We start from the raw sequence: 15861 nt of genomic DNA, 5'->3' as shown, positions 1-15861 counted from the left end.
GCTGTATATGAAGGAGGCTCCTACAAATATTTTTGTGATTAGCACTGCCTTTCTCAAGAGGCGACGTGCAAAGCAAAGCTTTGCAAATGTTTCTTTTTGTCATTTTTACAGAGGTGTTTGAGCTTTACCACTTCCCTGTGGTATCATTTCATACCTCAAGGTGAGGAAACTGCAGTCATGTGCGTGTCAGAGCTGGTTCGCCAGCACCCTGGGAGCAGGGTGTGAGCAGCGGCCAAATCCTCTGCACCAGCACTACTTGTCCTACAGAACTCAAAATAATTTTGTGCATGTCAGCGTGTTCTTCAGTCTCCTGTGTGAAATCAGTGCTACGTGGATAAGAAATTTGTAGAATAAGTGAGAACGTGTCCAAGTTGAATATTCAGCTAGTAGTCCGTGCTACAACATCACTTTTTCTATTACAACTTTAATTCTTCCAGAATGCTATTTGGCAAAAAGCCCCAAGATGAGGTATTACACTGGAGTAAGAGCTCTTACTTTTAAAAGCATAGCTTCTATGCCTCTTGATTTTTATACAGAAAAATAGTGCAATGGCATTAACTGCTGGAAGTCTCTTCAACTGGGATGTAGTTATTTAAGACTTGGAGGCAAAAAAGGATTTTATAAACAGCCTACTGTGTGATTTTTAAGTGTTTGCCAAAATACAAAAGGAAGTTGCTTCACAATTACTGTTTGGGACAAGTGTATCATATGGGAGCATACTTTAGTTAGGAAAGTCAAGAGATTGATTTGTGAACTGACTTACATGGAATTTCCTCTTAACAGAGTGCATGTGCTAAATCACAGGAATTCAGCCGCAAGATTTACTACTTTCATGACTTCTGTTTTTCTCAGCCCTAGTACTTGGTTTGATAAGACTTACACGACCCTCACTTCAGTTTGGTTTGCTACTCTGCCCACATAATGCTCGCAGTTCACTATCTTAAGTCACCTCTACCATCCTTCCTCAAAATTTTTACATCAAATTATTCTCTGTGCAATGGATTTTTTTTTTTTAAGGAATAAATACCCTCTGCCATTATCAGATGCTGTGTTGTCCTCTGCTGAATCAGTTAACAGCATAGGCTTGGAACATACCCAGGATAACTGGAGAAGGTGCACACAGGTGCACTGTGAATTTTGTACTGAGAGCAGATTTTTATCCATCTTTTTTTTTAACAAGGAAAAATTTTAAAAAATCAGTGCTTACGAATGCAAAAAAGTATGCTGCTAAGCCTGTGTGTAACTGAGCTAGATATGGATGAAATTTCAGAAGGTGACTAATAGAAATTCTGGAGATTGGGAGTGAGGTGCAGAAAGTACAATAATCTTATAGAGAAAAAAATGTTATACAGGCTGAACTGTTTAGAAAGGTACAAAAATGAGAAAATTTGGAAGTCCTTAATTTTCATTTTCGGTATTGCAATGTGGTATACTTAGGGGTTTTTTAAGTATTTTTTTTAATCAGAGGACAGCGCAAGGCTGTTCTGAGACGATGATAACTCTTGTAAGAATGTGTCTATATATCAATTTTGTTGCACAGAATCGAAAAAAGGATGATACTGTATCTACTAACATGAAGGAACTGGAGACCACCAGCAAAGAAAATAATTTGAAACAAAATCATGAAAGCCCTGGAGGAGAAATGGCACAACTGAAACATGATGGAGAACAAGAACTTAATTCAAGTTTTACTAAAGAGGTACTAAACTGTCCCGTATTGAACTGTTCATCAGCCTGTCTCGCAGCAGAAAAATATTTTGAGCCACAGATAGCAGAGTGTGGGAAATTGAGCTAGTTCCCCTTGCTTGGAAGATAAAGATACCTTGTGGGATGTAACAAGTATTCTACAGAGAAGCGCAAAATTGTATCAGAACTGTCTATAGCCAAGCTACTGAATTTTCTTGTATATGGTCTTCCTAAATTTCATTTTAAATAACTTCATCTGTTACTGTCTTGATTGATTGGAAAATTACAAAATTATGATCTTTACTTCTTTGGAAACAAAACTGATACTAATGCATCTATAAATAATAATCGTTGATCTGTTCATTGCTTATGATATCCCAGTGTAGTTTTTGACAGTCATTTAATACATTTTTTTGTTTGGTTGGCTGTAGTGCATCGAATAGTTTATAGGAAACAGACTAAAACTGACACAATTTATACATGGAAGTCAGTAGTAACTCTAGCTTGTGCTGTTTGGTCACTCGATTGATTTCTGTCTTGAAATAGTCTCAGACTCACTTGGCAGTGAGTTACCTTGCTGTTTCTGGTATTAAAGTCCCCTGAACACTCAGCAAAACCAGACTGACTGTGAAGAATAGATTACTGGAGCTGTTTCTACGTCATCATATCCTGCCTACGGTGTAATAATTTTTTTAAATCTTATGTAGAGGGTTTTTTTCTTCTTTCCTATCCATATCCTTTAATTAATCATCCTTTGCTTTTCCTCACTCACTTTTCATTTTCCTATTTTATATTTAGCTTTTTTAAACATATGTCTGATGGAGAATGTTATAAAATCAAATAATTGACATCTGTTGTTATTCTTGAAAAACACTTTATGTCAAGAGTCTGTTGTTTTGTTAAGTATGCAAATCTTTTAAAGGAAAATTATGTAATACACATTGATCATATCTAATTGGACCTTTCAGAGCAGTGTTCAGGCTTATCAGCAATATATTCCAGTAGCTGGAATCTCTGTTGGTATTGTGAAGAGAGGGATAGCATGAAAAAATAGGCAGGTTGCCTTCCAAAGAGTTCAGGTAAGTTCTGGAAGTTATTAAGCCAAGCCCTGCCCATTGGCTCTGGTATAAGTTTCAGGATAATTCTGTTAACCTGAATGGTATTGATAAAAATTCTCAAGTTATGTAATGCTGAGTTACTAAGTATACATGATGGCAAAATTTGTCTGTTAATAAAACTGTTTCCTGATACTGTATTTCTTATCTGCCACTTAGTATGTGTTACAGCTTTTTGTTTCATGATTTCAATTTTTTTTTACAGCTGACAAAAACCGATCTTTTATCAGATGCACATGTTGTATCTGACTCAAAAAAAGTGAGTAATGAAGAAAAGAAAAATAAATTGGAAGAAACACATGATGGTGATATAAGGTAAAAATAAAACAAGATGTTCAGAGGCTATTTTAAACTTGCACATTGTATTTATTAGCTGAACAGACCAAGCAACTAATGAAATACTGTCATAAATACTTATAAGGTATATTTATATGTTTTTGAGTGGTTTACATATAGAGAAATCTAGTGAGAAACCCAACTACTGCAGGGGTTCAGTAAGAGGTGATGAGTTAGTGGGTGAAGCAAGGTTTTTGTTTTCAAGTATTGCCCCAGTTACAAACAGAATATGTTCATAATCCTTGCTTTGGCATATGAAATGTATTTAGTAATGTCAGTTCAAGCTTTATATCGGTTTATTATGAAAGCTTCAGGTAGGGGTTCCGTAGCAAGCTCTTTACTCCTGATATTTAGGAGTACACTAAACAGCTTATTCTGTATCTCCTGCTTTAACTTCACTGTTTTGGAGAACTGCAGAATTAGAGGCATATTGTATCTTGGTTGTTCCTCTTTAAGGATTCCTAACTTTAGTGTAAGTTGTACTGCAGATCCTAAGTGAGCTCTTACAGTAGGTCATAACTTTCTGACAGCACCCTTCAGCAAAATAGATGTCACGCAGTTGGAAACTGCATGAATATGTAAAGGAAAGGAATTCAGTTTCCAGTACTGTTCTGTTGGTTTGGGGTTTTTTTTAAGTCTAACTTTACAAGGTAGAAGGGTTTCAAAATACAAGCTTAATTTATATTACACAAACTTGCAAGCTGCAACTTTTTCTGTTAACAGAATAAAACTAAATTGTAGCTCCTATACTTAGTGGTTAACACCTGAAATTAAGTTTGAGTGAGTTCTAAACGCTGTGCTTTTTTTAACCAGCTTGCAGAGTGTGACCACAGTTGCAAACCACAAACCCAAAACCATCTCAGAAGAAAGTGAAGTAGTTAGTGTTGAAGAACAAGAAGGGATTATGTCCACATTTGAATTAGCAGCAGAGTCTTCAAAAGGAAATCAAGCAACAGCAGGTATGGAAAAGAGTTTGAAGCACAGCTTAAACAGTACATGTGTAAAACTATTTCATTTTGATTATGTCTTTTGATGCTCTGAAACCCTTGTGAATTGGAAGTGCTGAGCTAGTCGAGAGGTCAAGTGTATGGTTTTATAGTGTAGAGAAAAATAGTTTGCCATCAGACAACTACAGAAATTCCATTTTTCTGAGGTTTTAATGTAAATTTTATGGTTGCATTTAATTTAGGGAATTAAATATATTGAGTCATACTATAGTTGTTGGTTGGAGCAAATCCTTCCCTATTCATCTTGTAGAACAGCATCTCAGCGCTGGCTATGTATAGATTATTTACCCATATATATAGATTATATACCCATCCTTGCTAAAGGATGGCCTCAGGCATGCCCAAGATTGAGGAATCCTTGAGAGTTACCTATATATCTAGTAGATTTTGAACTAGCAAGTAAAAGACCCCGACTTGGTCATATTTTCAGGAGTAAGAAAAGATGAAGAAACAGAAGACACCAGCTGACTGGTAAAACAACTGGTGTAGTACTACTTTGCAGGAGGAGAAGACTGGAATAAAGCAAAATTCTTTTCAAAGAGGAAAAAAAAGAGGAAAGTGTGTAGGGGAGGAGGAAGGAAGAAGATAGATAGAATTTAAGGCATTATTAGGATATTTGGTGATGGGAACGGTTAAGTCAGCCAAATGGTTCAATTCATGGATATAAAAGGTGACCTGGACCTTTGTAGTGCAGTTGGCAATCCTGTCTGTGACTTGATAATCAAAACCAGAACTTGTAAATACATTTTATATTCTGCTCAGCAGAATAAAAAATGCTTAGTTAATCTGAGCTGGGATATAAAGGTGGGTCTGGGAGTATCCCGACCAGTTAAATCTTACTTTTATTTTTTTTTTTCTCTCTTTGCAACATAAATAACACATCAGCATTCGTATGTCCGTTGTTTGCTCTTTTGGTGTTCTACTAGTCTTTTATAGGCCTGAGGAATGATTTTTCTTGAGAACAGCTGTCCTCTCCCCTGCAGTTGTGTTCATTGTGCTGATCAGATTTTGAGTCATTACTTATGTAACTTTTATTTGGTTCTGCTTATATTTATTCCGGCTTGGAATCATGCCTTCTGTAACCTGTATTCTTATTTATCTTGCTGTATGACTTGCAGTGAAAAGTTTGCCTTCTTCACCAGAATCGTCATTGTCACCAGCTCCATCTACACAGACACAGCTCACAGAAGGATCACATTTCATGTGTGTATAGTTACAGAGAAGTACGTCTCTTTTTATTCCACCTCTCCCGCCATTTTCCTAATATTTTTCTAAGTATATGTATTCTAGTTATTTTTCCGAGAAACATCTGTAGACAGTACTTGGCAAGACAAAGTTAGCTGCAGTGTTGAATATAAACTAACCAGAAAACAAAACAAATACATGTATTGATTTGCTTGCAAATAATGTATTCTCTGTCCAAGTACAAAGAGAAAGGACTAATTGGCTTATCAAGCACATTCTCCACAGCCTGCGAGATAATAACCCTTTGAATTACGTGAGAGACCTTAGCTGTTACAGAACAGACACCCAGTTAAGGCAGGAGCATCAGTGCTCAGGTGCAAATGAATTGTGATGCTTCAGTCATGGTAATAGGCAAGGAGAGCTAGGTCTCTTAGTGATGCACAGGAGGGAGCGGTCTGATAGCTCAGAGAGCTTAAGACATGGATGACTGAGGCATGACAAACAGCAAGGGAAGAAATGAGGGTGGAAGAAATGCAGCAGTTATAAAACTTCTTTCTTTCTATAGAGATAGACCTACACAGCTTCACTTCTCTTGTAGTAGGTGATTTCTTCTAGGAAACAAGTCAGAAGGCATAAGTTAGGCTAGGTTTGCATGTTCCCACCTGTAGCGTTACCTACTTAATGAATGGAAATGGAAATACAAGTATGTGCTCATGCAAGCGTTTAAAGAAATTAATAGGATACCAATGTGAATGCTGCAGCACTCTACCAGCATTTAAATCAATCCACATTTCCTTGTTGTCAGGAAGTACTTGTTTATATAAGCTTTGTACTAAAAGAATGAGCTTTGTTTCAAAGGTAATGTTAAAAGCCATGGCTAATGTAACTTAAGAAAACTTTATAATCAAGAAAACATTAAAATCGAGACATTTTCACTCATTTAGCACGAGGAGACCTGAAAATACATTTTTTCGTTTGCTGTCCCAATCGCCATTGCCAAACTTTCGTCTTAGTAAAATTAGATTTACTGTTCTTCACAGACATCTTTCTTGTATGAACTATGGGTAGTAAAATAGTTATATTCTTAAAAAAAAAAAAGAGACATTATTTTCATCTTTTTCTCTTTTGAGAGAGTGGAAAATACAGTCTTCGCATTCAGTACTGACACCTGTGTTGTTGGCTTCCTGATGGATGTGGTCTGTCATGATTAGCTTGGACTTTTGTACTTTTATTCGACAGTTTTATTACAGAACTGTTTGAAAAAGAGAAGGGGGACTAGTCAGTTTTTCTGGTAACACTGATTTGTGTTAATGCTTTTCAGTTTCACTGTACAAATACACATGCATTTATCATGCATCATCTTTTTAAGTGGGACAAACATTACCCAGTCACCTCAGTTTCAGGTCAGTAGTGAAACTGAAACTGCTCTGCTGAATGCTGTCCATTGCTGCAGCACGCCTGTCTTGAAAGGCGACGCAACCTGTAACTTCACCAGAAATTTGTTACCAATTGCATTAAGACGCTTTTAGCTCTTGTCATCAGCTCTAATGATCAGATCAGCAAATTCCTTGCATAGAATGGTTTGGGTTGGAAGGGACCTTAAAGATGATCTGGTTCCAACCTCCCTGCCATGAGCAGGGGCATCTTCCACTAGACCAGGTTGCTCAGAGCTCCATCCAGCCTGGCCTTGAACCCTGCCAGGGAGGGGGCATCCACAGCTTCTCTGGGCAACCTGTGCCAGTGCCTCACCACCCTCATGGTGAAGAATTTCTTCCTAATACCTAATCGAAATCTGCCCTCTTTTAGTTCAGAGGTGTTTCCCCTTGTCCTATCACTACACACCCTTGTGAAAAGTCCCTCTCCATCCTCCCTGTAGGCCCCTTCAGGTACTGGAAGGCTGCTCTAAGGTCACCCTGGAGCCTTCTCTTCTCCAGGCTGAACAGCCCTGACTCCCTCAGCCTTTCCTCATAGGAGAGGTACTCCAGCCCTCTGAGCATCTTCGTCCTCTGGACCCATGAGACTAGCAAAAGTGAAGCGCTCCTACAGTGATCTGCTTTGTAACTTACAGCCCAAGCCTTGACATCCCGCAGCGCGGTGTATCCTCGTAGGTAACCCTGTAGCCGTAACATTCCCATATTAAGTATGATTCTACAAATAGGCCCTAATTGCTTATGGCGAAATGGTGCATCTGGGATGGCCCTGGTGAAAATAATGCTCTGCTTACACATGCCTTGCTATAACAAAGCAAGGATTCCAGAGTTCAAGATACATCCCTTGGGCTGTTCACTATTTGAATTGAGTTGGGAAAAGCGTTCAGCTATGTGCATATACAGTCCACGTTTCTTTGCTGCACTTGGTGCCTCGGTTGGTTGTTTCCTGGGAGCCGCAAAACAGAGCGGGGCCATGCGCTGGGCCTAGCGTGGGTAGGGGATGCACGAAGCACAGTCGCCTTGCCGGCGGGACGTGCTGCCCCTCAGCTGCTGGGGCCGCTGCTCCCGTCCTCCCAAGCTTTGCGCTCTGCTGGAAGCTGGGTCTGCGAGGTGCGAGAGCTCAGTGTCGCTCAGATGCAAGAAATCCTGCACGGCGGAGGGAACTCCAGAGCTGTGGGATCGGCCCCATTCACAGGCAACCCAATTTTTCAGGCAGCATCTGGAAAAAATGTATGGTAGATTTTAAAGAATAATGAGGTCATACCTGTATTGGGCTTTTACAGTCAATTAGTAAAATGATACTCTTGGCACAATGTCAGGGGAATTTGGCATAGGAAATTGGTGGCACAGGATATTGTAGGTCTAAGGAAAAACCCATTAACACAGAGGTACTTTCTTTGTCACGGCTCATGCTTTGCAGAGCCAGCTCTGGATGCGTACCGCTAACATTGTTCCGTTTGAAGCATTACATTTACACTGCGTAATGGAGGGGTAGTGACATTTTATACAGCACCTGGATTCAAAGCTCAGAAGCGTTTTTCCTAACAAACTGTTAAAAGCTATTTATAGAAGTGCTTTCAGCAATTACCAAAATCCAGCAAGCTCTGGGTGGAGCACTTGAACTTCAGAACACCTTACAGCTACGCTGCCGTTGCTGTGTAGTAACCGGATAATGCTCCATCCCTCTTCAAACCATGCCTGTCGCTTGTAAGAGCAATTAGGGTCTTTGCTCTTCTTACCAATTTTATGCGAAGAACATTTAGAGAAGGCTGTGTACAACAGGATAAAACCCTCAGAATAAACAGGCTTTCGTACAAAGCTGTGTAAATTTGAAAAAAGCTTGCTTGTGCTTCTTGCTGTCAGAGTATCTTGACAGCAGTATTATTCATCAGGAAAACTGATTCTGGAAACAACGTATTTCTAAAATACTTTTACTGTGTTCAGCACCATTGAGAACTACTGCGAGGATGAGGTCAGAAATTCCTTGCTGTGTTTAATCCCAGGAGTTGCTTTATACAATATTCTGTTGTTGCTAAAATAGAGTAACTTAATCTATGTCTGTCTTTCAGCACTAACGGCTTCTGTTGAAACAATCACGCCTGAGATGTATGGACCTGACCTATGAAAATATGAGAAGATATTGTACAGTATATTTTAAATCTATGAAATTCATAGTTCTGATGCTTTTGGCCACAGAGCATCATTTTATCACTTCCTGGAAAATGTTTATTCCAAGAGAGCTTTAAATGGCCCACGTGTACACTCAACAACCTTCAGATTGTTCTCCTGATACCAGCTTGCTGCTATGATTTCTGTGCACATAAAATAAAGGTTCTTTTTAATGTGCAGCCTACAGTCAGAACTTCATTTGATATTCTCTAGAATTCAACGTTCTTTTAATTATGGATCGTATAAGTTTACCTTTTTGCTTCTTCTAGATGCATAACTCGGTTAATTTTACATATCACCACTAAACCTTGTTTTACACTTTTAAAACATTGCAATTTCTTGTTTTAACATTTTATTTGTAAAATTTTTATATATATATACATATAGATATATTTAAAATGTGCCATTTTTATTATTGCTTAGTAAAATATGTCCTGTTTCTGCTGTAATTATTTCTTGGTCAGGTTGCAATGTCAGCAGTTACTGCCACACTTCTGTCAACATAGACATTAATGTTAGTGGTTACTTTTTCTTAAATAAAATGGAGTGTAGGTATTTTGAGGTACTGGGCTTTTCCTTTGTTGGGTTAGGGTGTGTACAGCAATAAGCAGGTTTTCAATCCAGTACTTAGTTTGTGTACAAATGTAATTATGTTCATTGTGTATATATTATACAATGAGCACATATGATGTAAGTATAAGAAGCCACTTATTATTGTTCAAATAATGTTCATATCCCATTTCTTTTATATCATATTAAATAAATGTTGATGTTCTTAAGGACTTGTATGGTTAGTATTTCTTCCAGCAAAGAGATGTCACACTGTGTTCCACCTTTTGATGTGGGGAATGCAACAACTCTTATCTCATTGGTGACATCACCTGTCAACCAGAGTAGCAGTGACAGACTCTTAAAGAGATTCCAGTCTTCCTCTGCGGGAAAGAATGAGGCTGCAACGCAGAACAAAAGACAACCTGAGACGGAGACGCGAGAAGTACAGGTTCGGCTCCTGACTCTCCCAGACTTGTACCGTGATGTTGGAATAATTAATCACTTAGTCATTCTATGCCTCCATTCCCTGCCTGTTTACTGGAGAGGTGGTAGCCTGACTGAGTGGGGTGTGATGAGCGGTCATTCAGAATTTGCGAATGGTGAATGTCACGTTCAGTGGGGTTAAGGAGAGAAGGATGATGATTTCCTGGAGGCTTTGACATCTGCAAAGCATCTTCCAGAAACTGAAAGAAAACCTGAAGTAATTTGTCAAGTGTCATCGTAGTACAGATGTTACTAGCTTCACTTTGCCATCTCACACAGCTGTCTGAATTTGCCTGAGACAAAAGAGGTTTAGAAAAGAATGATAAAAAATGGAAAGATTTAAGGGAGAGCTTTTGAATCTGGCATCCCAGATAAAGCTAAGAAATCGTTCAAAGGTTCAGGCAACCGATGTGTGCTTCGGTGCATGTGTGCGCCATAAGTGGTAAGGCAAGTTTCATAAGATGACGACTCCCAGCTCCAGTTGTGCTTTTTTTACCATACAAATCGTATCCTGTTCAAGTTAATATTGCTGTGCTGGAGACTCTGTAATTCGTTGTACTTTCCATAGAAGAGTGCCTGAGATTGACACACAGTTTGAAATTAACTCTTTATCATTGCCCCCTGAAGTAGGAGTTTGTGTTCGTTGTACTCTTCTGCCACTCCCAGCTCTGCTGCCAGTTCTTCTTGGGGCTCTTTGCCACAAAGACATGGAGTACGCTGTCTGCCTGCCTATCGTTTTGCCATTTTCTTTGAAAAGTGAAGAAATAAGAAGCGGAATTCAGCAGCAGAGCTTGGAGGGTCATAGTGAAAGAGGTGGCTGAAGGAAAGAAGATGAATCATGATGCAGGCAGACAGCATCCAGCTAAAAGTGTGACCGAATAGCCTTTCTTCTTTTTTTCGGAACAGTAGTCCCAGATTAGTGCATCCTTCCAACCAAAACCTAGAGCAAAGAGGAGGAATGTTAGTTTTCATTGCTCAGCCAGCTGAGGTTGAAGTTCAGTGGCACCACTGGAACACCTGGGGCAAAACAAATAGGACACACCCTGTTCTCTCCTGAACCCTCCTAGAGCGAGCTGATCAGCTCTCAAGCTTTGCAGTCTCTTTATGCCCTTGCTGCCAAGAAGAGCTGCAACCAAAAGAGGAAAGAATGACTTAGTGGTTTCTGGACCTTTATAGATGTTGTTGTCGGTTTGGCGTGCCTGCAAAGTATGTGCAGTTTATGCTGAAGCTGAGGGTGGGCGGGAGAATTAGCAAGTTTTTGCTGGTGTAACTGTTGGCAAAGACAGCAGACGTAAATGATGCAGGAATGTAGTAATTAATGCTCATAGACTGTAATTTCCCTTCCTGTGGGCACTTGCAACAAAGACTTGCAGTTTCATTGGGTGCTCTATTTTTTTGTCTTACGGAAAAAATGTCTGGCTTTGTGTTATCACAGAGCATCTACTGTCTCTTACCTCATCAGAGTCACTCGTCCCAGCGGTCATACTCCTGAGATACAGAAATATCAGAATACCGATATTGTCAGCCTTCAAACATCTATTTTAAGTTTGTATCTAGGATATTTTTATATTCTGACTGATTGCTTTATTGGCTATTGCACTGACACTTGTATATATGGAACATGTGCTTTTTTTTTCAAAAGCAAGAGTCCTTAGGAATAATGCAACACATTCTCTACAGATGTTCATGCTTTTCAGAACCAATTACATCTATTTTTGTCTTTTGTTCACCATTTGCATTGTTCCAAGACTACTAGAGAATGTGATTCTTTTAAGTCCCCTAATAAAGTGACATTATTCAAAACGTTATGGTTGGTGTCTTGGCAGTTTTTGTGTCTCGTGGACTGGCTCAAAAAGAAAGACCTCATCAGGCAGCTGAAACCCAAACCTTGTTTATATTATTACTGGGGGTGAATTCAGGTAATATTTTCTCATAAATATATCTGTCGCAAAATGAATCCAATAAAGGAAAGAATGACTAAATAAAGGAAAGAATGCTTCTATTTTCAGGAAATACAAAAAAAAAAAATTTAAGCAGTTCATTTCTATCTAAATCACTTAATTCTTTCCCGGACTGTCCAATTAATTCCTCACCCTACTGGATCCACTAGATGTAGTAACCAGGAGTACGTACCTGAAAAATGTTTATGGATTACACTGTTAGTAATAGAGCTACTGAAGTCACTAGTACTTGGACTGGTGGCTTATGTCCTGGTTGAGTAAAGCAGCGGTGGAAGATCTTTAACCGGTGGTGGTGCTGGATAACTCTTACCCCAAAATTTTCGTTATACTGTAAAAAGAAGATGGGGATTTCTTTCTTTTCTAATAAAGCAAACCATAAATAGTACTCATTCAGATCTCAGAAGTGGGTCATCACGTCTTTTCTGCACAATACTTTTTGTCCCTGTGATTCTGGATTTTGCTATACTGATTTTCGTAAGTTATTCTAGGGTAGTTTCATCATCTTTGAGTTTGAATCCTCAGTTAAAATGTTATTTTCCATCTTTTGGAAAGTTGACATTTAAATGGCCAGTGAACAAATTGCCTATACCTGGCATTAATAATGTATCTGAAACAATTTAACTTTTTCAAGGATGCACGTGAAGATAACAAAGCAGCATCTGGCGTTCATTTCTTCTAAAGAACATTGTATATATTTGCTGTTATATCCTTGGAGCTGTTATATCCTTTAGCTTGTCCATATGGGAACACTGAAGAAGCTGCTACAAAATAAAATGGAATATACTGGTGGCTGAAAGCAAATGTCTGGCCCAAAATGAAGGCTAAAAGCAGCTGCTTTCTGAACTTGACATGCACAACTTGTTACCCAGCTGTTCCAGATGTGTCAGTATTCAAATGTTACTTGTGGAATGAAGTTTTTGGTATGTTCTTGTGAAGTTTCTTCATTCTGTCATATGCCAAAGGACATGGTTTTCAGGTCTGTCGAAATATTATCTAGCTGTTGTTGTGAAACTGCAAGCAACTCTTTAATTGTAGCCATGGGTAAGTAGCATCACCACCGTGGTTGCTAATTGGCTCATGTGGCAGTCTTGCTATGGATGTGTTTAAAAACACTTATTTAGGCTAGGTTACATTCTTTTTGGAACAAAAGAAAAAGCTGTAAGCAAATGGTGCTGTTTCCAGTGCTGTGCTGTAGAGTGTATCAGGACAAAAACAGATGTGATCTCATTAACTTCTTTATTGCTAAAATCAAACCTGAAATAAGGAATTAATTTTTTGTCAAATTCTATCCAGATCCCTGTTCTATGGAGCAGGAATACTTCAAAGAATTTCAGACTAAAAATGGAAATACCCTCTTCCTCTTTTGAAGGTGAAATTAATTTTTAAAGAAAAAAGAAAAGACGACCCCGCAGGTTTAACTTTATACACAGAAGAAGCAAGATTTCCTTATGACCTACCTAGAGGTTTGGCCAATGAAAACTTTCAGAAAAATACCTGATCCTCAGCTGTTGTCAGCTGCTACTTTTCCTGAATCACAGTGAAGTGACTGGCACTGTCTTTTCTGCAACTTCAAATCCACTCCAGCCCAATGTGTGAAATATTCTGCATTCCTTGTATGGAGAAAAAATGCCTTCTCCGTACAACAGCTGTTGGTCCCTACATAAGTAGTTAAATCCAGGCCACCAGTTTCTTCCTGGAAATAACTAAAAACTGCAGGTGCTTAGCATCTTGAAAGATCAAGCTCAAAGCGCATCATGTGAGGCCCCCAGCATTTCCAAGTAACTTGCATATGAATCTCCCTTATTTTCAGCAATAGATTCTATTTAGTACTAGTCACATTGCTAGAAATCAAATAATTAGTAGGTACAAACAAATAATAATTTTTTTGAGAAAATTGTTATTGACAAGAGTACATTTCACAGCGACTGGAAAAAAGCTTCACAATTCAGCAGCTCTCAATTGATGAAAATCACCGCTTCACAATACCAATTTCTGCTGAGTCTTGACACTGATGACACGTGTAGTTGACTGTATCGTGCAACTTTCTTCTTGGTAAAATCCCAAGTGAGCAAGAATGCAGAGGCTGTTTCAGATGTTCTAAAGATGAATGATTTTTTTGTTTTAATATTTGCATGCTCATCCATCAGTCTTGGAAACAGACATTAGTGGCTATTGCATTTATTCTTTTTCTACACTGAAATGGTCATATCTAGACACAGAAAAAATAAAACTGAACTTTCTGATTAATGTTTTCTGATATTTGTGACTATTTCGTGTTTGATTTTGGCTGCCTGGAGACTATCTCAGAGAGTTTACACGTGCAAGGGCTGGTACTGCACAGAAGGCAGCTTGTGTATGAGTGAGGACTAGCTGAAGGTGTCATGTTGTGAGCCAGGAGATTGCCTGGAAACCTGCAATTGTTTCATCTAAAGCACCTTTGAATAACATTTCTGGCTGGTTTTGTGTAGCCTATGCCAACCCACATATAATATTTTGCACCTACTGTTTCTAATATTTGTGCCTACAAATAATCAGTACTTTTAGTAAAGACAAAGTGCCTGGATAATGTGTGAGAATCCTGATCGCTATTCACAAGGTAGCAGCTGCTAATTGAAGAACCAGCCTCTCAACCCCTTAGGAGATTGTGTTGCTGAAGAGGAACCGGTGAATACTCAAATGAATGGCAACACTGGGAAAACCATACTTGCTTAGATAACCTGATTCTTTGGAATATGGAGGGATAACTGCTGCGAACTTAGCATTTTATTTTAAAACTTTTCTTTCATGATCTTCAAGCTATTGCATTCTGTGAGCAGCTAAATACAACCCAGCTAAGCTCCTCTTAATTTCCATTATCCAGCATTTAGGATGAGGAATAACAGAGGTCATGACACTCTGATCATTTTTGCCTCATTAAAATCTTGTGAACCCCAAGGAGCGCAGTTAGGTCATGTTTGTAAAAGGTAGAAGTCTAAAGTGCTGCTTTGAGCCGTGCCTGTTTCAGAGAAGTGCTCTGCACGAATTACCATGTATCTTTCCCCGTCTGTCTGCTTTCAGGCTGGAGCACTTCAGTTATTTCACCTTTGAACAGGATCCCCAACTTTTTCAACATTTTCAGGCAATTAATCATTGGCAGTCGGTGAAGTCCAAGATCTCTTTACAGCTGATGGCTCTAAACTGTTAGGAGGATGACCGCATACAGGAGTGCGTCCCAGTTAAAACCTAAGCACTCCAGCCTTTCTAGGCAATTCTTTCTAAAGCCTCGGGTGCCGTCACTGCACCTTGGAATGCAGCGCACCAGATTCCTATCCAGTCGGTCCGATGGCCTCCTCCAGCTGTTGAGGGGCTGTTGATCTGAAGGATGCCCTGCAAGCTGGATTTGTGTTTTGAAAAGCGCTGCTAGGAGTCAGTGCAATAGGAGGCTTTCCCTCGCACAGCCCTCCCTTTTTCCTGCAGCTGTCAGTAGGCACAGACTTGCGGGCTGGTGCTGTGAAAACAGTGTTATTACCTGTTGGCCTTGATGCAAACACAGCCGACCTAAGCTTCCTTCCAGTATCTGCGCTGGGAAGAGAAGCTGCGTTAGCAGGGGAAGCAGAAGACGAAGGGTACGTGCGCTCTCAGTCCAAGTTCAAGTACGCACCCGGAAGGACCCAGAAAGAACAAAGTTGGCCTCGCTGCAGCTGCTGCTGCTGCTTTCCCACTTCAGCCTTCCTCCTTTTTCCTCTCTGCCTGTGCTTTTGTCCTCGTGGCGTGGTTGCCATTGTACCGTAGTTTTCAGGGATGAAAGCAAATGATTGCTGATGGGTGACATGATAGTGCTTTAAAGGGGAATGCAGATTGGTTCCAATACCAAGCAAGATAGTAAGGGACAAAGCAAGTGGCGGCAGCACAATAGGCTTAGAATGATTGCCATAACCATAAATGACTGACAAAAGCG

At 39.4% G+C, this 15861-nt stretch overlaps 1 protein-coding gene across 5 annotated transcripts in view; it reads left to right on the top strand.

Moving 5' to 3' along the window:
• The window catches only part of PLEKHA5 (pleckstrin homology domain containing A5), a 181138-nt gene extending 169388 nt beyond the window's left edge, over window positions 1-11750 (top strand). For 4 of the 5 annotated variants that reach the window (XM_075440278.1, XM_075440268.1, XM_075440259.1 and 1 more), the window contains 5 exons: window positions 1541-1699; window positions 3007-3116; window positions 3951-4096; window positions 5263-5367; window positions 8829-11750. In XM_075440278.1, coding sequence (XP_075296393.1) covers window positions 1541-1699; window positions 3007-3116; window positions 3951-4096; window positions 5263-5357 — 510 coding nt within the window. In that variant the 3' untranslated portion in view covers window positions 5358-5367; window positions 8829-11750. The remainder of the gene's footprint in view (window positions 1-1540; window positions 1700-3006; window positions 3117-3950; window positions 4097-5262; window positions 5368-8828) is intronic. The other variant, XM_075440251.1, reaches the window with a different exon arrangement.
• Window positions 11751-15861: the final 4111 nt, after the last annotated feature.

The sequence above is a fragment of the Opisthocomus hoazin genome, chromosome 1 (assembly GCF_030867145.1).
Source record: "Opisthocomus hoazin isolate bOpiHoa1 chromosome 1, bOpiHoa1.hap1, whole genome shotgun sequence".
NCBI classification, from domain to species: domain Eukaryota; kingdom Metazoa; phylum Chordata; class Aves; order Opisthocomiformes; family Opisthocomidae; genus Opisthocomus; species Opisthocomus hoazin.
The sequence above is the reverse complement of the archived record's forward strand: the minus strand, read 5'-3'. Positions and strand labels throughout refer to the sequence as shown.